The following is a 24,258-nucleotide window of genomic DNA, read 5'->3' as shown; positions in this document are numbered from 1 at the left end:
AATCCCAACAACTGCGTTCTCAATGTAATTCTTCTTGAAGCCATCCATAAATCTGAACAAAATTACTCACATTAGCTAAGTAAGCATCATAGCCTGCTAACCAAATTTAAAATATCTCAAAAGCCGTATCCCTCTCCCACAACTACCATCCACATCACCACTGCCACCACCACCACCACCACCACCACCACCACCACCACCACCACCACCACCAGCACCAGCCGTAGCAATACACAACCAAAGATCCCTCTCCAAACCTGAGACATCTGTTCTTTTCTTCAGTGCCACACCAAATTCAGTCACACTACACTAGTCAAGGACCTCTTCCCATTCACCTCAAATGCTAACTGGAAATACCACTTCAACATTCAACCCCAACCTACAACCAACAGAGTGAACTTCAAATGCTGCCTAAATCAGTTCCAAGTCCAGTTCCAAAAGTCCCCCTTCTCTTCTGCAGAACCACCCTCTTTGGACATTCCAAGTATTCCTAACTTCCAGCATTGTCGCACAGCGTCCCTCAGAAACATCATCAAACCCTTGAACTTCACTCAAACCAAATACTAAGCTGTCCCTGACCTGAAGACAGACCACTCTATTATCATCCTCCCCTGTGGAAAAAGGCCCCACCACTGTGATACTTTACCACGAGAAGTAAGTGACAGAGGGGCTTTGACAACTCTTCGATGTCTCAGCATACAAAACTGTTCCTGACAACTCCATTCCTTCCATCCACACTGAGATGCAGAAAATCTTGAAAACCGTAGGCGCCTCATAAGGACTCACCACTATTTCTATATAATTCCTTATCCGTTCTGAAACATTCACCCTCATCTTCTACTTACTTTTGAAAACACACAAATAAAACCATCCTGGCGATAACATAATAGCCGGCTTCAGAGCTATCACTGAAATTGTGTCTGCCCTGTTACATGATAATCTCCAACATATCACACAGAGCCTCTCACCCTATATAAAAGACACCAACTGCTTTCTGGAATGTCATACCCTGTAGAGCCTCCCACTGATAATGAGACAGGGCCAGTGGGGCTTTCCTTCTTGCTCGTGTTGCAGTCTCTCTTCTGTTGTGGTCAGGGCACTCACAGAGCAGAGTGAAGGGGTTGTTGGTGGTAATCAGTTTGCATGTTCCAAATATGCACTTGCAATGTATCCCAGGAGGAGCCATACAGGGAGGAACTGACAGTACAAGTTGCAGTCAGCTCTAGATATTCACCCATGTTGGTTGTTGCCTGAGTTCTGAGGCCCTTCTAAGCTCTTTCCAGAGATTGATGGATATGTTGAAGACACCTAGCTTCACTTGTGAGATCTTACACAGGTGTCAATTTATAGCATCATTCTGAAGACAGATTAGGGTCCTTGGATCTGCAGGCAGTGGAGCATTTAAGCCAAAGGCTTAATTGGTTCTGTGATGAGCTCAGCTGTAGATATATACCTTGATTTAGCTACAGAGTGGAGAACTTCAAAGTTGCCCATAGCAAATGTGGAGCATATGAATCACAAAATATTAGTTGTTAACAGCCAGAGTATTCACAGTAAGCTCTCAGAGCTCACATGTCTCTTAAGACAGCAGCTGGCCCACATAATATTAGGAATGAAAGTTGGTTGAAACCTGACATAGAAATAGGGAAATATTTGAGAAGATATGGAATGTTTATTGGGAAGACATGTTAGACTCTACATGAGAAGTGTCTAGAGAAACAGGCAGAAGCATTAGGTCTAGTGTGGTCAAACATGGAGCCAACTGAAAACTAACATGCACACAAGTAGCGTGGGTCAGTGGACTAATACTGGGATCTTTCTACGAGTTATCAGATTATCACAACGATCACAAAGGCATTCAAAGGCAGTGTAAACCTAATAGCACAGAAATATCTTGAGCATACAATAATAGTAAGTGTTGATTCTAATCTGCCCAGTATTGATTAGGAAAACTATGCAAACATATGATGGTAAGGACAAAAAGTCTTGAAAAGCAATACTGAATCCATTGTCTGACAACTGACTAGAATAATTGGTTATACAGCTCACATGCAAAAGAGATATTTTAGACCTCCAGGCTATAAGCAGAAAGACTGAACTCAGGAAGAACTACTTGTGTGAAAAACAGCTCTATCTCTATTAATACATGACATCTTGCAAACAGCAGATGCAGGTGAATAGATAGATTCCATCTTCCTAGATTTCCACAAGAATTTCGGCACTCTACCACATCACCGATTATTAGCGAGTATGTGGTCATAAGGAATCTCTTTGCAGATCTGTCATTAGCTGCATCAGTATTTGGCTAATAGACTGCTTATGTTACACTGTTATGTTATTCAATCTGTATTTTGAGCAAGCAGCAAAGGAAACAAAGGAAAAATTCGGAGTAGGAATTAAAATCCATGGAGAAAAAATAAAAACTTTGAGGTTCGCTGATGACATTGTAATTCTGTCAGAGACAGCAAAGGATCTGGAAGAGCAGCTGAACAGAATGGACAGTGTGTTGAAAGGAGGATACAAGATGAACATCAAGAAAAGCAAAATGTGGATAATGGAATGTAGTCGAATTAAATCAGATGAGGTTGAGGGAATTAGATTAGGAAATGAGATGCTTAAAGTAGTTGATGAGTTTTGCTATTTGGGGAGCAAAATAACTGATGATGTGGTCGAAGTAGAGAGGATATAAAATGTAGACTGGCAATGATGAGGAAAGCGTTTCTGAAGAAGAGAAATTTGTTAACATCGAGTATAGATTTAAGTGTCAGGAAGTCATTTCTGAAAGTATTTGTATGGAAGTGAAATGTGGATGATAAATAGTTTAGATAAGAAGAGAATAGAAGCTTTTGAAATGTGGTGCTACAGAAGAATGCTGAAGATTAGATGGGTAGATCACATAACTAATGAGGAGGTATTGAATAGAATTGGGGAGAAGAGAAATTTGTGGCACAACTTGACTAGAAGAAGGGATCGATTGGTAGGACATATTCTGAGGCAGCAAGGGATCACCAATTTAATATCGGAGGGCAGCGTGGAGGGTAAAAATAATAGAGGGAGACCAAGAGATGAATACACTATACAGATTCAGAAGGATGTAGGTTGCAGTAGGTACTGGGAGATGAAGAACCTTGCACAGGATAGAGTAGCTTGGAGAGCTGCATCAAACCAGTCTCTGGACTGAAGACCACAACAACAACAACATGTTATACTGGATGGCAAATTTTCAGCAGTACTGAAAGCAACACAGGGTGTGACACAAGGAAATGTGGTAGGACCTCTAATTTTCTCAACATACATAAACCATTTGTCAAACGGGATCAGTAACACTCACAGATTATTCACTGACAGTGCTCTTACCTACAGGAGGGTTCACCTGCACCTGTATTCATACTCTGCAAATCACTGTGAAGTGCATGGTAGTGCTTGCTGTAGTTAGTCAAACCCTGTCCTCGTGGTCCCTATTGGAGTGACTCTTCGAGAGGTGAAGAGTATCTCTAAATTCTTCAGTTAATAGCATTTCTTGAAAATTTTTAAATAGGCTTTTACAGGCAGCTAGTGTCAATCTTCAAGTGCCAGTTTAGATTTTTCAACATTTCTGTGATGGTCTCTGTGGAGTAAGTCCCAACACTACCTGTCACCTGGAACTGATTCCATGTCTGCAGCACATCAGTTTCACTTCAGTGCACACAATCAACATCATTGGTTGACAAACATGATGATGCAGACCTTATCATTTGTCATGACTGTCCTTCGTGACATGATGGATATTTACTCTACTGTTCCACAGACGTTTCTAATGCAACCCTACTGGTGCATTACTTTCAGCTCAAATTCTGTACTCCATTTTAGTGTGGTAGCACTCGTGGTAACTTTGTGTCTATTTACAACTAGCATCAGAGGTGAACCTTCAATTGCTACAGGAACAGTCACAATAGAAACATGTCTGCATGACATATCCGAGTGATGCAAAACTTTTGTTGATATATGTACATTATGCATCCCTACCTAGGTTCAGAATTGTTTTATACTCTGGTGCAAAAGTTTATAACAGAAGTCAGGGAGAAACTTGAAAATGACCAGATATTCAAAAACAAAATAAAAGAATTAGCTCATTAGTCACTCCTATAATTCATCAGAATATTTGGTCTCAGGGATGTAAATTCTGTGTTACTCTAATGTTTGTTATAAACAGATGTTGACTTTTCCAGTACTTAGACAGCTGATAGTGATCTATGTGTTACTTTATTTGAAGTAGTAGATAAAAACAGTAGCTGAGTAACATAAGAGGAGGAGCAATGGCTTTTTATTTGATGTAGCTATTTTTCTACTCAATATAATAGAGGGAAACATTCCACGTGGGAAAAATATATCTAAAAACAAAGATGATGTGACTTACCGAACGAAAGTGCTGGCAGGTCGATAGACACACAAACAAACACAAACATACACACAAAATTCAAGCTTTCGCAACAAACTGTTGCCTCATCAGGAAAGAGGGAAGGAGAGGGAAAGACAAAAGGATGTGGGTTTTAAGGGAGAGGGTAAGGAGTCATTCCAATCCCGGGAGCGGAAAGACTTACCTTAGGGGGAAAAAAGGACGGGTATGCACTCGTACACACACACATATCCATCCACACATATACAGACACAAGCAGACATATTTTGGTCTTTAAATATGTGGAAATCCTCTTTTCTTCTGGTGTTATGTTCATGATGTAGGCAATTCATTTCATACAGAGTGGGGTTATTTATTATGAAGCACATCAATGAATATATGTACTGAGATGTTGCTGTCAGTATTTCAAGTCGTTTAAAAAGATTTCGACATGAGGTTCGTGGGGGTACACCACAAATGATTCTTATTGCTCTTTTTTGTGCTGTGAGGATTTTCTTTGCGGCAGGTGTATTGCCCCAGAAGATGATGCCATAACACATGACTGAATGAAAATAGCCAAAGTAAGCTGACTTTGAGATGGTAATGTCATTGAAGCGTGACAAAATTCGTAAAGCAAATGTTGCCGACGTCAGCCGTTTTAGTGTTTGTAGAACGTGATGTTCCCAGTTCAGCTTACTGTCCACGTATACGCCTAGGAATTTTGATAAGTACACTTGCTTTATCATCTGATCATTCTGTGTGATAACTATTTCTTTTGGGTTTTTGTGGGTTGTCTGGAACTGGATAAAATTGGTTTTTTTCAGGTTTATTGAAAGGGAGTTAATACTAAACCAACCCAGAACTTCTTTAAGGATATCATTGACCTCGGATTCTAAGTCAGTAGTTGACACATTATCCACCACAATGCTCGTATCATCAGCGAACATTGTAAATTTACACTGCTTATTGATGGATAAAGGTAGGTCATTAACATATATGAGGAACAGCAAGGGCCCAAGCACTGATCCCTGTGGCACTCCATGCTGCACAATTCCCCACTCAGAGTCCACTATATATTGTGATACACTATCTGAAACATCTAGAATAATCTTCTGCTTACTATTTTCGAGGTACGATTTTAACCAGTTCCCTACAGGTCTTGTAATTCCATAATGACAAGCCTTCTTGAAGAGTATCTGGTGATCTACACAGTCGAACGCCTTTGATAGGTCGCATAAGACACCAATTGGCAGCCTCTTGCTGTTTATAGACTCTAGAACATCATTTGTGAATGAGAAAATTGCGTTATCTATTGAAACTCCCTTTTGAAAACCAAACTGCTGACTGTTAATGATGTTCAGGTCACCAAGCTGTGCCACAATCCTGTTGTACAGAGCTTTTTCTAGGACTTTTGAAAATGTTGTTAATAGAGAGATAGGGCGATAGTTTGACACATTTGTAGCATCCCCTGCTTTGTACAGGGGCCTGACAACAGAGTATTTCATTCTGTCTGGAAACACTCCTTGTTGCATGGATGTGTTGCAGATGTGAGACAAAACTTCGGTCACTTCACCACAGCAAGCCTTCAACAGTTTGCTTGAAATATCGTCGATACCAGCAGAATGTTTATTTTTCAAAGACTGTATGATTTTTTTGATTTCAGTGGCAGTAATGAGAAGCACACTTATTTGACTGAAAGGTTCTGGAAAATTATTTTTCATTATACAGGCAGCTTTATCTACAGAACCATGGCAACCTATCTGTGTTGGGACAGTTAAAAAATGTTGGTTAAAGATTTCAGCAATTTCCTCACTATTAGTTATCTCTGAGTTGTCAACAGTTAAAACAATATTTTTGTCTTTGGTGTAGTTTACAGTCCTTGTTTCTCTCTTTATCACATTCCAGATTGTTTTAATTTTATTTTCAGAATTATTAATTTCAGATGCTATACACATACTTTTAGAGTTTTTAATTACTTTGGCAAGAATTTTACAGTAGAGTTTATAACGTTTTAGCTGAGCAGGGTTGTTAGAAGTCTTTGATGCTATGTAGAGTTGTCTTTTTCTCTGACAGGAAGCTATGATGCCCTTAGTGAGCCATGGTTTTTTTGCAGACCTAGCAGGTTGGACTCTGTATGACTTTTTTGCTATCTCATTTGTGAATAAATTGTATTTTGAATTAGCAGTTTCTGCTGGATAAACAGGTTTCCAGTCAGTATGCTGAAGACTTGATCTGAACGTTTGAATAGCTTCCTCACTTATTTTCCTTACTGTTTTCCATCTAAGTGAGGTGTCACTCAGAAGAATTCCCAAGCTGTTGAAAGTAACTCGTTGTCCATCATGGTCAGACAGACCATTTATAACCATTTCAATATTAATATGGTTGACTTTACTCTGATCAACAAAAACGTTATCAATGAGAGTACTGGAAGAGGTTGTGGTTCTGGTGGGCGAGCTAACCACGGGAACAAGGTTGTACGTGCACATGAGATTTTCAAACTCCACCTTGCAGGGAGAATTAACCAAGAAATCTATGTTAAAATCCCCAACAACTACCACGCCCCTATTTTCTCTACTTAAGTACAACAAAAGAGTATCTAATTGTTTAACAAACACTTTAAAATTACCAGATGGTGCCCTGTAAACTGCCACAACTGTTAATCTGGAGACAGTGTCTGGCACCTCTATAGCACATACTTCAAAATGTAGCTCAAAGCAGAATCTTTGTACATCTATTGCCGTGAACAAGACATTGTTTTTTACATATACAGCTACTCCTCCTTTGTCCATATACACTCCTGGAAATGGAAAAAAGAACACATTGACACCGGTGTGTCAGACCCACCATACTTGCTCCGGACACTGCGAGAGGGCTGTACAAGCAATGATCACACGCACGGCACAGCGGACACACCAGGAACCGCGGTGTTGGCCGTCGAATGGCGCTAGCTGCGCAGCATTTGTGCACCGCCGCCGTCAGTGTCAGCCAGTTTGCCGTGGCATACGGAGATCCATCGCAGTCTTTAACACTGGTAGCATGCCGCGACAGCGTGGACGTGAACTGTATGTGCAGTTGACGGACTTTGAGCGAGGGCGTATAGTGGGCATGCGGGAGGCCGGGTGGACGTACCGCCGAATTGCTCAACACGTGGGGCGTGAGGTCTCCACAGTACATCGATGTTGTCGCCAGTGGTCGGCGGAAGGTGCACGTGCCCGTCGACCTGGGACCGGACCGCAGCGACGCACGGATGCACGCCAAGACCGTAGGATCCTACGCAGTGCCGTAGGGGACCGCACCGCCACTTCCCAGCAAATTAGGGACACTGTTGCTCCTGGGGTATCGGCGAGGACCATCCGCAACCGTCTCCATGAAGCTGGGCTACGGTCCCGCACACCGTTAGGCCGTCTTCCGCTCACGCCCCAACATCGTGCAGCCCGCCTCCAGTGGTGTCGCGACAGGCGTGAATGGAGGGACGAATGGAGACGTGTCGTCTTCAGCGATGAGAGTCGCTTCTGCCTTGGTGCCAATGATGGTCGTATGCGTGTTTGGCGCCGTGCAGGTGAGCGCCACAATCAGGACTGCATACGACCGAGGCACACAGGGCCAACACCCAGCATCATGGTGTGGGGAGCGATCTCCTACACTGGCCGTACACCACTGGTGATTGTCGAGGGGACACTGAATAGTGCACGGTACATCCAAACCGTCATCGAACCCATCGTTCTACCATTCCTAGACCGGCAAGGGAACGTGCTGTTCCAACAGGACAATGCACGTCCGCATGTATCCCGTGCCACCCAACGTGCTCTAGAAGGTGTAAGTCAACTACCCTGGCCAGCAAGATCTCCGGATCTGTCCCCCATTGAGCATGTTTGGGACTGGATGAAGCGTCGTCTGACGCGGTCTGCACGTCCAGCACGAACGCTGGTCCAACTGAGGCGCCAGGTGGAAATGCATGGCAAGCCGTTCCACAGGACTACATCCAGCATCTCTACGATCGTCTCCATGGGAGAATAGCAGCCTGCATTGCTGCGAAAGGTGGATATACACTGTACTAGTGCCGACATTGTGCATGCTCTGTTGCCTGTGTCTATGTGCCTGTGGTTCTGTCAGTGTGATCATGTGATGTATCTGACCCCAGGAATGTGTCAATAAAGTTTCCCCTTCCTGGGACGATGAATTCACGGTGTTCTTATTTCAATTTCCAGGAGTGTAGTTCCTGCAATAAGACGTTGCCAAAACATAGTTAGGAATAGGGACCACTTCAATACCAGCAGTGATGTGGTGTTCTGTTAGACACAGAATGTGGGCACTGTTTATACCTTTTGTGTCTTCTATATTTGCTGTGAACTGATCCAGCTTGCAGTATAGGCCTCTTATGTTCTGATGAAACACTGTTAACTTTTGTTTGTCTTTAATTGTATTGCTGTTTGAGTGAACTTTCGTTTGTGTATTAATTACTTGTTGCAGATTTTTGTTATTGGACCAAATCCTGCTAGAGTTGGCCCAGCTCACTAGTTTCCCTCGTTAGTTAGGGCTATGACTGGTCTGCTTTCATGATTGTTATTGTTTAGGCGTATTATTTCATGAAAAGCTTTTCCAATGAACACCTCCTCAAAAGTTTCCATTGTTTCCATTTGCTGTTGAAGTGCAGTTCTGCATGCACGTAATGAGATGCGTTATCTTGCTGTGGTGCAGGTGTGACGCACTGTATTATGCTTGATGCCATTGTGGTGAGGCTGCATCTGTAACTTGCTTGATGATTTTATTGCACGGCTCTCAGGTGACCTCTTTGTAGGAGCATTTCTGCATTTCAAATAGGCAATTACAGTCTTGGCCATCACTAACTCGGTTTCCATGTCAGATAATTTTGCTTTCACGTCCTGGTTTTCATTGCAAATATCTTCTTTGTGTTGTATTACATGATCACACCTTGCTGTCGCAACACATGGCTCAGCTTGTAAATCAAAGCACTCAATTGTCAGTTGTATGGGGTTTTTAATATTGCATGCTGAAGAAGCTGTGATGTGTTTGTCAGAGGCATAGACATGTCAACTCTCTGTAATGCACTGTAAGCAGGGAGACTTCTGGCCCCTTATACTGCACTGTTCTCACTTCTGTCCAGGAAGTATGTTCTCTCCAGATCACTGTTAGTGCAAAGTGTGTGACAAAGTCAGTGGCCAAAATAAGCAACATCAGCAACTACAAATGATCAACATTGAAGGTGAGCACTTTGTGGCCATAGGTGCTGATTGCAGAGTTGTTAACTGCTTTCAGCCATGCCTGAATGTCTTGTTTGTGGCCTGGTGCATAGCTGGCAGGCAGTGTACCAAAGTCAGAGTACATCTCTCGTGCCTGTATGCCTGTCTGATACATAAAGACCTTTAGATGCATTAGTATGTAAATGTGGAGATAGCTTGTGGAGGATAGTGTGTACACACTGAACTTCTACTGTGTACATACTGGTTATTGTGGTTCAGACTGTCTCTGAATGTTTATTGACATTCCATGCATATCTTATTGTACTGTTGGCACTTTCTGTCTGATGTGCAGACTGTTGTGCCTAGTTCAGATTGCAGTTGCCATTTGGACAACTGCATGGTGAGGTACACTTTACAGCACTTTGGCAGAAATGTCTGTGGCACCAGCTACCCCCTGGATGTTGTTCCCCTGTCACCGTAGTCCTTGTGATGGTGACACCAGGTTAAACTGGGCCTGTGGTTGACTGTTGGTACCCCACTGTTGCTGCTGCGTCTGCACCTGTGCTGCCAGCACTACTATTGTGGTTCATAATCTTCATATTTCCTCAGAAGCACTTGCGGGTGTGGTGACAGCCCGGGTTCGGTCAGGCAGCCCGCCAATGCTGTCGCAGCCACTGTTGTGGGAAACTATGAGGATTATACAGAACCTATCAATGACGTATAGCCTTTTGTTGGGTGATTTATTGTCATATTCTTCCAGTGCTGTGCCAGTAGTAGTTGCTGCCAAACATGTATGTTGGACACTGTGGAGCTGTTTGCTGAATTACATGTATGTCGCTGGAACTCTGATGGGGTTCTCTCATCACTTTTCCTTGTTGTATCACCTGCCCGATTTTGAGGTCGGTGGATTCTGTATAGCAAGCAATCAACCCCCCCCCCCTCCCCTCTCGCCATGAACCATGGACCTTGCCATTGGTGGCGAGGCTCGCGTGCCTCAGCGATACACATGGCCGTACCGTAGGTGCAACCACAACGGAGGGGTATCTGTTGAGAGGCCAGACAAACATGTGGCTCCTGAAGAGGGGCAGCAGCCTTTTCAGTAGTTGCAGGGGCAACAGTCTGGATCATGGACTGATCTGGCCTTGTAACATTAACCAAAACGGCCTTGCTGTGCTGGTACTGCGAACGGCTAAAAGCAAGGGGAAACTACGGCCGTAATTTTTCCCGAGGACATGCAGCTTTACTGTATGATTAAATGATGATGGCGTCCTCTTGGGTAAAATATTCCGGAGGTAAAATAGTCCCCCATTCGGATCTCCGGGCGGGGACTACTCAAGAGGACGTCGTTATCAGGAGAAAGATAACTGGCGTTCTACGGATCAGAGCGTGGAATGTCAGATCCCTTAATCGGGCAGGTAGGTTAGAAAATTTAAAAAGGGAAATGGATAGGTTAAAGTTAGATATAGTGGGAATTAGTGAAGTTCGGTGGCAGGAGGAACAAGACTTTTGGTCAGGTGATTACAGGGTTGTAAATACAAAATCAAATAGGGGTAATGCAGGAGTAGGTTTAATAATGCATAAAAAAATAGGAGTGTGGGTAAGCTACTACAAACAGCATAGTGAACGCATTATTGTGGCCAAGATAGACACAAAGCCCATGCCTACTACAGTAGTACAAGTTAATATGCCAACTAGCTCTGCAGATGATGAAGAAATTGATGAAATGTATGACGAGATAAAAGAAATTATTCAGGTAGTGAAGGGAGACGAAAATTTAATAGTCATGGGTGACTGGAATTTGTCAGTAGGAAAAGGGAGAGAAGGAAACATAGTAGGTGAATATGGATTGGGGGGAAGAAATGAAAGAGGAAGCCGCCTTGTAGAATTTTGCACAGAGCATAACTTAATCATAGCTAACACTTGGTTCAAGAATCATAAAAGAAGGTTGTATACCTGGAAGAATCCTGGAGATACTAAAAGGTATCAGATAGGTTATATAATGGTAGGACAGAGATTTAGGAACCAGGTTTTAAATTGTAAGACATTTCCAGGGGCAGATGTGGATTCTGACCACAATCTATTGGTTATGAACTGCAGATTGAAACTGAAGAAACGGCAAAAATGTGGGAATTTAAGGAGATGGGACCTGGATAAACTGAAAAAACCAGAGGTTGTAGAGAGTTTCAGGAAGAGCATAAGGGAACAATTGACAGGAATGGGGGAAAGAGATACAGTAGAAGAAGAATGGGTAGCTCTGAGGGATGAAGTAGTGAAGGCAGCAGAGGATCAAGTAGGTAAAAAGACGAGGGCTTGTAGAAATCCCTGGGTAACAGAAGAAATATTAAATTTAATTGATGAAAGGAGAAAATATAAAAATGCAGTAAATGAAGCAGGCAAAAAGGAATACAAACGTCTCTAAAATGAGATCGACAGGAAGTGGAAAATGGCTAAGCGGGCATGGCTAGAGGACAAATGTAAGGATGTAGAGGCGTATATCACTAGGGGTAAGATAGATACTGCCTACAGGAAAATTAAAGAGACCTTTGGAGAAAAGAGAACCACTTGCATGAATATCAAGAGCTCAGATGGCAACCCAGTTCTAAGCAAAGAAGGGAAGGCAGAAAATTGGAAGGAGTATATAGAGGGTTTATACAAGGGCAATGTACTTGAGGACAATATTATGGAAATGGAAGAGGATGTAGATGAAGATGAAATGGGAGATAAGATACTGCGTGAAGAGTTTGACAGAGCACTGAAAGACCTGAGTCGAAACAAGGCCCCGGGAGTAGACAACATTCCATTAGAACTACTGATGGCCTTGGGAGAGCCAGTCATGACAAAACTCTACCATCTGGCGAGCAAGATGTATGAGACAGGCGAAATACCCACAGACTTCAAGAAGAATATAATAATTCCAATCCCAAAGAAAGCAGGTGTTGACAGATGTGAAAATTACTGAACTATCAGTTTAATAAGTCACAGCTTCAAAATACTAACGCGAATTCTTTAGAGACGAATGGAAAAACTGGTAGAAGCGGACCTCGGGGAAGATAAGTTTGGATTCCGTAGAAATGTTGGAACACGTGAGGCAATACTAACCTTACGGCTTATCTTAGAAGAAAGATTAAGAAAAGGCAAACCTACGTTTCTAGCATTTGTAGACTTAGAGCAAGCTTTTGACAATGTTGACTGGAATACTCTCTTTCAAATTCTGAAGGTGGCAGGGGTAAAATACAAGGAGCGAAAGGCTATTTACAATTTGTACAGAAACCAGATGGCAGTTATAAGAGTCGAGGGGCATGAAAGGGAAGCAGTGGTTGGGAAAGGAGTGAGGCGGGGTTCTAGCCTCTCCCCGATGTTATTCAATCTGTATATTGAGCAAGCAGTAAAGGAAACAAAAGAAAAATTCGGAGTAGGTATTAAAATTCATGGAGAAGAAGTAAAAACTTTGAGGTTCGCCGATGACATTGTAATTCTATCAGAGACAGCAAAGGACTTGGAAGAGCAGTTGAACAGAATGGACAGTGTCTTGAAAGGAGGATATAAGATGAACATCAACAAAAGCAAAACGAGGATAATGGAATGTAGTCAAATTAAATCGGGTGATGCTGAGGGGATTAGATTAGGAAATGAGACACTTAAAGTAGTAAAGGAGTTTTGCTATTTAGGGAGCGAAATAACTGATGATGGTCGAAGTAGAGAGGATATAAAATGTAGACTGGCAATGGCAAGGAAATCGTTTCTGAAGAAGAGAAATTTGTTAACATCGAGTATAGATTTAAGTGTCAGGAAGTCGTTTCTGAAAGTATTTGTATGGAGGGTAGCCATGTATGGAAGTGAAACATGGACGATAACTAGTGTGGACAAGAAGAGAATAGAAGCTTTCGAAATGTGGTGCTACAGAAGAATGCTGAAGATAAGGTGGGTAGATCAAGTAACTAATGAGGAGGTATTGAATAGGATTGGGGAGAAGAGAAGTTTGTGGCACAACTTGACTAGAAGAAGGGATCGGTTGGTAGGACATTTTTTGAGGCATCAAGGGATCACAAATTTAGTATTGGAGGGCAGCGTGGAGGGTAAAAATCGTAGAGGGAGACTAAGAGATGAATACACTAAGCAGATTCAGAAGGATGTAGGTTGCAGTAGGTACTGGGAGATGAAGAAGCTTGCACAGGATAGAGTAGCATGGAGAGCTGCATCAAACCAGTCTCAGGACTGAAAACCACAACAAGCAATCAACATACTTTTGAGCTTGTTGTAAGCTCAATCTTGTGGAGCATGCACAATAATGTCCTAACCCAATGCTGTAGTTTGGTGTTCCAAATTATTAATCATCAGAGCAAATGTTTTGTTGTTGTTGGTCATTACTGTAGACAAAATATGTTTTCCATTACTGCAGTCCAAGTTTGTGGTTGAATGGGCATAAATGATGGAGCCTGTAATTGAAGGAGTGGTGCAGACGAACTGGGGAGCAGAGCCTGTAATTGCAGGCATGTTCCAGATGAAATGGATCCATTGGATGAATAGTTTGTTGCTCCAATCTGTGGTCACACATGGACGATGTCACCAGTACCATTAAAGTTCTTGAGGCTGATGTAACTACATGCTCAATTTTTGCAGGAAAATTCACTGCACCACGGTTTGGAACTGACCAGGTCACCTGCATTTGTGGTTCCATCATAGAGTTTATCATTACATGTGGTCATGACATGGAAGAATTTACATGGACCAACAGAGTTTTTAAGTTCGATTTTACATTGCCTTTCACTTTAGCAGTAGCATTCACTGCACTGTGGTATGGAGCTGGCCATGTTGCCTGCATTTCTGGGGTCTTTACAGAACTAGTGCTGTTTTCATTACACTGCACAGGGTTCATATTCTGTGGTGAGTTCCAAAAACTTGTATGTCATTGCAGAGTTGATTGATGTTGTCTACGGTGGTGAGGGATAGCTTGTTGTCAAACGCCATCATTTGAGTATGTATTTCACTGTTTGTCAAGGACACTAGTCACAGATTAGATTAGATTAGATTAGTTTTCATTCCATAGATCCGTGCTGAGGAGATCCTCGAGGATGTGGAACATGTCAATTTATTTATTTTTTTTTCAAGCTGAAATAACAATACTAATAGTATGAATATATACAATACATCATTTGTTTCTATTAAAAAATTCGTCGATGGAGTAGAAGGAGTTGGCCACTAGTAAGTCTTTCAGGCTCCTTTTAAACTGATCTTTATTTGTAACTAAATTTTTTATGTTTACTGGCAAATTATTGAAGATGTGTGTTCCTGAGTAGTGGACCCCTTTTTGAACTAAAGTAAATGCTTTTAAGTCCTTGTGCAGATCATTTTTGTTCCTGGTATTGTATGTAAGAACTGAGCTGTTTGTTGGAAAAGGAGATATATTATTTAGGACGAATTTGATTAATGAGTAAATATACTGAGAGGCAGCAGTTAGTATACCCAGTTCTTTGAAGAGGTTTCTACAGGACGTCCGCGAATTTACTCCACAAATAATACATATTACACGCTTTTGGACTCTGAAAACTTTTGTTTGACTTGAAGAGTTACCCCAAAATATTATACCATATGACATTATGGAATGAAAGTAGGCAAAGTATGCAAGCTTTTTCATTTTTATGTCACCTAGATATGAACATTATTAAGGGCCAGCAATTATGTTGTGAGATAGGCAACACAAATAAATTATGGTATGTACCCCTTAAGGGTGCAGAATTAACTTTTATTCATCAACAAAAGCTTACAATAACATTCAGTAAAGAATAAAGCGAACTGCACTGAATTTACGAGACCACGGAAAACATCAGAAATGCATGTCATGTGTGCATATCAATAGTCTCACGGCACACAAACACAAAATACATTACTGCTGAAAGAATTCCATTGTGCTTTACTCTCAGTTCAGTATGTTTTTTCTTGTGTTACCCACCAATATAAAAAACTACTAAAATTGTGAATACAGAAACCACAGCATGAATTGGACAGATTGCTACTCACTATACAGAGGAGGCACTGGGTGGCTGACAAGCACATTTAAAAGTAGACTGTTGAAAAATATTAGCTTTCAAAGTCTTTATTAGATGACAGACAAACACATATGCCCAAGTCACACACATGCATGACCACTGTCATCTTTGGGTGTTGTGACCTGCAACACAATTAGTTGCTCCAGCGCTTCCACGGCAATGATTCTGTCAGCTTTACTACACTTAAAATTCTTATGAATACCTTTTATTCATTTTCATGGAGATGGGAGATTGATTAGTTGAAGAGAGAGGGCATCTAAGGCCAAATAATGTACCAGACATACAACGTTTATCTCTCATGTATTTTTTGAGACACATACCATCCTAACACTGCATTAAGTACATGGTCCAGCCACATCAATATGATCACATCTATGTTTGCCATCAACGTTCAATAACCACTCACAGGTGGCAACACTGGCAGTGGAGGGTATATAAGCATGTCGGAGGGATGCAGCAAAGAGTGCAGTCTCTGCTGTAATGCAGAAACTCTAACATAGCCACCTTGTGATTAATTAATTAAACTCCATGCTTACAGAAACTGATTAACTTAATAACAAGTTGCTGTCAATTTAAGTAAACTTTAGAAGGCTGACTGCTTAGATCTTATAACAGAAATCTCCAGCATGTTGTAGAAACTGTACATTGGGGTGCTTAATCCATTTCCAGATAGTCCTGAGAACTCAACGTGTGATGATCTGATGTTTTAAATAAAAGTAAACTCTAGTGAACCTTCCTTTTGACAGCCTATATTTTCTCAAACAATGTAATTACACAGACCTCCCATTACAGATCAACGACAACCCATAACTTGTTTTTTATTTAACATGCAGCACTGCTTATATACTTGCTTGACAGTACATGCTCTTTTGGTGCTATTGTTTACAAAATAGATCTATCAAATTACAGTTAGCAGTTTAGAAGGCTACAAAATATTCTGTTATCACAATTCTGAAGTAAACAAATGTTTGCTTATAATGAATATAGTTTCAAGTATTGGATTTTAGGTTTTGAGACAAAAATAAAATGATGAAATGTGGTTAACAATGCTTGACACAAAATTACAGATACCTTATTAATTACTGAATAACCTTTTGTGCTAACGTAAATAGGAGAACTTTACAGACTGTGGAATTAGATTACAAGCTTCACATGTTGTACAAAAGCTTTGTTTTGTCAGAATCTCCAAAACGTCATTTATTTATGTCGGAAATTTCTAGAAGGTGTAATTACAAAATTAATTACAGGAATTCTGAGTCTGGCATCTTTAATAACATGATTCTCTAAGATCCTACACGAATTTGATCACATCTGATGTCATGAAACATTTTGAATTGTTAATTTGACCTTACATGAAATAATCAAATTTTAGTGATTAATTTGCTAATTAGTTACAAACTGGAATTTGATACTGACATTATCATGAGATCTTCATTTATTGTTTTCAAAAGTTACATAATTAGTTTTCTCATACCCATTATCAAATTGCTGATTCAGAAATAATGCATTACTGATAATTACATATTATGGCTAATTACTTTTACCTTGTAGGCTGATAAGCTAAATTGATATGCTACATCATGTACATAATATATGTATTAGCATATGAAGATAAATTATGAAGCAAAAGATATTTCATTACATACTATGTTATGTGTAATGTGGATTGGGTGGTACACTGAGGAACTGTCTTGTGTGGTACTGAACAGTTCATAAAGAGTCCCTCACTAAATCCTATTAAAAAACTGAGTGATTGATATAATGCCCAAAAGGGCCTGATCATCGCCTTTCAGCCCATGGGTAGAAGCAGTTCCAAAACGGCTAGGTTTGTTAAGTGTTCATGTGCCTCTAAGGTTAAAGTATACCGTCTAAGGCAAAATGGCACTATCCAAAACCAGCAGCATGGCGACTGCGAGAAACTGACTGCCCAGATGTGTCAAGGGGCTACCACAGTGTCTCCTCAATGACCGTGCAGTGAATGTTATTGCTTATGGGCCTCCACAGCAGCTACCTAGTTCATGCATCCATGCTGACTGCTGTTCATCAGCGATATGCTCCATCAGACCGATGGCTGTTGGCAGGCGTGGCATGAAATGTCTGAAAGCAAATGCCCTGCTCATGTTATGGCCTGGGAAATGTTCTCATGGCATTCCCTGCGTGATATCATCATTCTGCAAGGCACAGTGGATCAACACAAGTATGCACCTGTCCTTGGGGACTATGTGCACCCCAAAATTCAGTTTGTTTTTCCTCGGCCAGATGGCACCTACGAGCAGGACAATGCAATGTGTTACACAGCTCACAGTTTACGTGTGTGGTTTGAAGAGCACAAGGGTGAGTTTACAGTACACCCCTGGCCACCAAACTCCCTGGATTTAAACCCAATTGAGAATCTGTGGGACAACTTCGACGGGGCTGTTCATGCCGTGGATCCTCAGCCGAGAAACCTAGCACAGCTGGCCGTGGCAATGGAGTCCACATGGCTCCACATCCCTGTTGTCTTTAAGTGTACCGTGCTGCAAAAGCTGGATATTCAGGCTTCCGACATGTGGTCACCATTAATGTAACTGGACAGTGTAAATATCTGTTACATATTCTTACATGGACCGAATATTATTGGATCAAGTATATTTATCTCATCAACATCTTTAATGTTTACAATGATATCTTTTAGTAGTAATAAGCATTTGCACGATTTCAGGTAATATCAGTGTGGCTGATATATATGGGATTTTTGAGAATGATTCTTACATTTATTCTGTAACGCTGAATGGGCAACAACTGAAAGAAATGTTTGAAGAGGCAGTGTCTGACTATAGGTCACCCTCTGAACCGATGAAAAATTTCCTGCAAGTATCTAGTAAGTAATATTCCCAGGTAATTCATACTGAAAGATTTTTCAAACCTGTAACAGGGTCACTTTAACTAATTAGAATTAAATACTGATACAGGCATAAGGCATACATATTTGTGATTCATTCATGTATTACTTTTTAAGTGGCTCTTCTATTTTATAATGTAGACTGTTTCCTGCAAAACAGCCAGCTGGGGTGGCCAAGTGGTTGTAGGTGCTACAGTCTGGAACCGCGCGACCGCTATGGTCGCAGGTTCGAATCCTGCCTCGGGCATGGATGTGTGTGAAGTCCTTAGGTTAGTTAGGTTTAAGTAGTTCTAAGTTCTAGGGGACTGATGACCTCAGAAGTTAAGTCCCATAGTGCTCAGAGCCATTTGAACCTGCAAAACACTATATGTAAGATTACAGTTTACTATGATGCCCTTACTTTGGGCCTAATTAATTTTGCCTTTTATTTTAATCATTGCATCAATGCATTATTAGCACAGTAATTAATTCTCCTTCTTGTTAATATTTCAGATTACCTTCATGCTACTTACAACCTGGAAAATAAAGCAGGGGAAAGAGTGAAACAAATACAAATATTTAATATTAGTGACCCTAGAGGATTCAACACTGTGAATTTTAATGATGCAACAATTAGTTATAATGTAGCACTTCCAAAATTTGTTCTGGAAGGAAATCACTTCTCATTTGTTAAGAGTGAATCTTTGAATCCTAAATTTTATAGTGAGTATCAATTCTGATTTTAGTATAAACATTTGAAGAGTACTTTTGTATTGAAAACTGTATTTCATTAGTTAAATACACAACTTCTCTGCAGAGTTTACATTCCTGGATAGTTTGACTGACTACATTTCTTGGAAAGGTTCACTTCAAAGCAGTGCTATACCTGTTATTCCAACAGTTGGTGAGAGAATTAAATTTTATAAAGGAACAAGCAATTCTGGAGAAACCTGCTATAACAATACAGGAGAGGTTGTAATAAGTAAGTAATTCTGTTAAGTTTTCATTCAACTTTTATTTAGTTAATTCATATGTGAAATTATATAGTTATAGAAAAAGAAGGGAGGAAGGAAGATCAGGGTTTAATATAATGTTGATGAGTCAGAGAGGATGTCAGAGATTTAGCATGAGACTGGATTGAGGAAAATGTGGGGAAGGAAATTGGTTGAATCCTCCTCAAAAGATCCATCATGGAATTTGTCTTAAACAAGATGGAAACTATGGGAAACCTGAATCTGAATGGATAAGATGTAATTTGAACCACCATTCTCTGGAATGTGAGAGGCAAATAAGTCATAATGAAGTACTTGATAGCAGTAATAATTTTTTGGTAATCATATTTGATATTCTCTTATTCTGAGGTCAGTTTTATTTGTAATGGAATGCATTTAGTATCTTACACCTGCTGGGATAAAACTTCAGTGTTGTATACCGCATTCCGTTTTTGCTGTAGCTCCTGATATTTATATGGGTAATTCAAGATAGTACCACCACCACAGATTATGTATTCATACAATGTGATGTTAAGTGATGCAATAGAAAACTCAACATCGGTGCAAATTAAGCATATTTTAAGTTCTAATTTTACTTTTATCATAAAAGAATCATGCTATTTATTTAAAACTGTGAACATCTTGAAGGACCATGTTCTCTTTTTCCAGTTACTCTGGTAATAATTGTGGTAATAGCTGGTGCAGGATTTGCTGGCTGGAAGTTCCTGTACCCTAAATATAGAGCAAGGCGAGGATCAAGGATAGCACTGATTATGTGATCCTGGAAAAAAATTACAGTGTGGCTATAATGAAGACAAAAGACTGTTATGACCATATACAAAAGAAAGTACCTGATGGTTTTTAATGGTTTTAAAGATATAAAGCAGAGCTTTGATTAGATTATACTAATATCACTTTATTGGAATATAAAAGATTGTTTAAATTTATGTTTACATTTATCAGTTATAGCAAAGATAGCTTTATCACAAAACTATGTGAAAACTATACATTTTGTTGGACAAATATGAAGACACACACAGACAGACACACACACACGAGAGAGAGAGAGAGAGAGAGAGAGAGAGAGAGAGAGAGAGAGAGAGAGAGAGAGATCGTTTGACTTAAGGAATATTAGATTTTTTTCAGCAAGCTAGTACGTCCTCACTTTGAGACTGCCTTGTGAATAAATTTATAAAACCAAACAAATGCATACTGATAGCAATCCTTTTGCATCTCCCTGTTTGAGAAGTAACTCAATATGCCACACATGCTTTCAAGTGTTATACTGTTGACTGATTATTTTGTCTGTCTAGTAGTATGTCGAATGTACCTCTATTGTCTGTTGACATGTATCTCTATTCACAAACATATTTATTCCACAGACAAAATGCAGTTGCAAAATCAAGAAACTTTTGCCAATATTTCTTTGCCAGTATCTAACAAAAAATGTTGTTATTGTGAACTGTTATCTCAGTTATTGTAAATAATCCTGTATTTCATTCAATACACTTTTTACACTGCTGTTGTATTCTGATCTTGGCTTCTCATTTACTTGTAATAAGTTTCTCTTCAAATGACAGTATTTCTGCCCAGAGCTGTATGTTTTTATGTGGAAACTAACCCACTGGTTTATTTATCACTGTTATGATGTATATGACAGATACTATTATTATTTTTTTAAATTTATTTCACGTTCCGTAGATCTTGTATTGTGAGCACGTCACATGAGATGTGGAACGAGTCAAACATAGAAAACAACAAACATACAAAAAGATATATAAGATGTTCTACACAACTGCATATAGTTAATACAAAGTTTAGAGGAAAAACAGATATTGTACATATAACAGCAGATTTCTTTGAGTGTTAATACAAAATTTCATGTTTTAATTTGGAGAAAAATTGCAAGCACATTTCTTTGTTAACAAGATGGATAATTCTATCTAAATTCTATTTCCCTTTTTGCATCATAAAACTCTTCTAATGTATAAACAGACATATTTAACAAATATTCTTTTAGTTTTGCTTTAAAAAGAGTTTCATTTTCTCTTAAACATTTTATCTGGTCAGGGAGATGGTTAAAAATTTTTGTTCCTGACCATTTGACACCTCTCTGAACAACTGTCAGGTTCTTAAGTTCACAATGAGGATTTTCTTTCCCTCTTGTATTATATTTGTGATATTTCTTATTTGATGGAAATTGTGCAGGGTTCTTAATTACAAAACACATCAGCGAATATATGTACTGGGATACAGTGGTCATTATTTGCAGCTTTTTGAAAAGGTTATGGCATGATGTCCTAGGGGGTACTCTGCACATAATTCTAATAGCCCTTTTCTGGGCCACAAAAATTTTTTTTGTCAAAGCTAAATTTCCCCAGGAGATAATTCAGTAACACATAATGGAGTGAAAATACCCATAGTATGCGGACTTCATAGTGGTTAAATCTCAATGGAAGACATCATTCTGATAGCATACATAGCTGAGCTAAATTTTTTTAGGGTCTGTTGTATATGGAAGGTCCAGTTCATTTTGCTATCAATTTAGACATATCCATTCTTTCTATGTTACATTTATTTCTCTCACTTTTTTTGTTTTTGTATGGAACTGGATAAAATTGGTCTTACTTGAGTTTAGAGAGAGACCATTAACACTGAACCAGTTAATCACTTCAGAGAGTATGTTGTTAACTGAATCCTCAAAATTAACATCTGATTTTCCACTCATGAAGATGGTGGTATCATCAGCAAAAAGAGTAAATTTGCAAGGCAGGCTTGCACACAATGGTAAATCATTTATAAACATATAAAAAAAACAGTGGCCCCAGAATTGAGCCTTGAGGCACACCACAACTAATAGAAGTCCATTCAGACTGAGCGGAGGTATCCTTTGACTCATCTGAGCTGTTTAAAATACAGTGCCTTACAACAGTCCGCACACCATTCTGATTCTCCAACCACAATAAGATGAAAAAACAGTCTTTCACATCAAACAGCATGATTCTTAACCTTATAAAGCTACATATTATACAATTACAAACTAATAAAAGTGACTTAAAAGTACCTCAAGTATAGATTAGTAGACACATACTGGATGAGGCTCCATATGTGAAGATCCTGGACATCCAGATGCATAATAAACTGAGGTGGCACCAGCATATGCATAAGTTAACCAAACACTCAGTTCTGCCTACTTTGCACTTCTCACTCACTGTGTTGACTTGCCTACAGAACTTGTGCAATACTTTGCTTTGTTTCACTCAGCACTATGGCATAATGTTCTGGGACAAAGCAGCTAAGGCAAAAAAAGTATTTATTCTTATTAATTATTTATTTATCAAGAAGGTAAATAGATTAATCTGTACACTGTGGATGCTCACCTGGAACTTACTGACCAACTATTCTGCTGTGCACACATATATATGACGCATATTCAAAAAGATACTGAACTTCCACTGAGACACCTTTATTGCTTATTGTACAACATTTCCAGCACTGCCACTCTCAAATCCACTCTATTGACAATACACGTTACCAGTGTTTCTTCCACTATTGGAAAGCCTCCTGGAATGCATTTTCTGGAATGGCGTGCATGTCTCTTGTTGCATTGTCCTCAATTACCTCTGTGGTTTGTAAGGCTGTCCTTTCAACATAGTTTTAAGTCTGGGAAATAAAGTAGGTCCAGAGAATATGGTGGTTGGTGCACAACAGGAATGTGATGTTTTGCTAGATAAGTACAGACAAGGAGTGATACATGAGTAGGCAAATTTTGTACTAACTCATTGCTTCTCAATTCTGTTACTCAAAATTTGATGGCATAATCCTATGCTGATGCTCACTTCGGCAGCAACTTCTTGCACAGTTAAACAATGATTTCCTTGGATTGCAGAATGAAATCTGTCGACATGGTCATCATCCGCTGATGTGGAAGGTTGTCCTGGCTTGGGTTCATCACCAACTGACATTCTACCATGTTGAAAACACAAACCACTCATTGCACTGCACGTGACTCACACGTCTCCCCATATACTCAGCTAAGCAATTGCAATATCTCTGTTAAAATTTTACCATGTTCATCTACATCTACCTCTACATGGATACGCTGCAAATCACACATAAATTCCTGGCAGAGAGTTTGCAGAACCACCTTCACAAAAATTCTCTATTATTTCACTCTTGAACAGTTCATAGAAAAAACAAACATGTATATTTTCTGTGCAAGTTCTGATTTCTCTTCTTTTATTATGACGATCATTTTTCCTTATACAGGTCAGTGTCAACAAAATATTTTTGCAGCTTTGTTGAGTTGGTGATTGAAATTTTGTGAGAAGATCCCAACTCAATGAGAAATTCCTTTGTTTTAATGATGTCCACCGCAAATTCTGCATCACGTCTGTGACACTCCCTCCCCTACTTCCCATTAATATAAAATGTGCTGCTCTTCCTTGAACTTTCTCAATGTACTCTGTTAATTCTGTGTGGTAAGGATCACACACCACACAGTAGTACTTCTAAAGAGGACAGACAAGCATAGTGTAGGTAGCCTCTTTAGTAGGTCTGTTGCATCTTCTGAGTGTTCTGCCAATAAAATGCAGTCTTCGGTTTGCCTTCTCTACAAAATTTTCTATGCATTCTTTCCAATTCAAATTGTTCATAATTGTAATTCCTAGACATTTAGTTGAATTTATGGCCTTTAAATTTGATTGATTTATCGTGTAACTGAAGATTAATGGATTCCTTTTAGCACTCATGTGGATGATATCACACTTTTCGTTACTTAGGG

General features: G+C 39.8%; 1 protein-coding gene across 1 annotated transcript in view; it reads left to right on the top strand.

Moving 5' to 3' along the window:
* The window catches only part of LOC126241974 (protein 5NUC-like), a 107,742-nt gene extending 87,320 nt beyond the window's left edge, over positions 1-20,422 (top strand). The window contains exons 9-12 of the mRNA XM_049948052.1: positions 18,325-18,483; positions 18,997-19,206; positions 19,301-19,465; positions 20,145-20,422. Coding sequence (XP_049804009.1) covers positions 18,325-18,483; positions 18,997-19,206; positions 19,301-19,465; positions 20,145-20,254 — 644 coding nt within the window. The 3' untranslated portion in view covers positions 20,255-20,422. The remainder of the gene's footprint in view (positions 1-18,324; positions 18,484-18,996; positions 19,207-19,300; positions 19,466-20,144) is intronic.
* The last annotated feature ends 3,836 nt before the right edge of the window (positions 20,423-24,258 follow it).

Source organism: Schistocerca nitens, chromosome 1, assembly GCF_023898315.1.
Source record: "Schistocerca nitens isolate TAMUIC-IGC-003100 chromosome 1, iqSchNite1.1, whole genome shotgun sequence".
Classification (NCBI taxonomy): Eukaryota; Metazoa; Arthropoda; class Insecta; order Orthoptera; family Acrididae; genus Schistocerca; species Schistocerca nitens.
The sequence above is the reverse complement of the archived record's forward strand: the minus strand, read 5'-3'. Positions and strand labels throughout refer to the sequence as shown.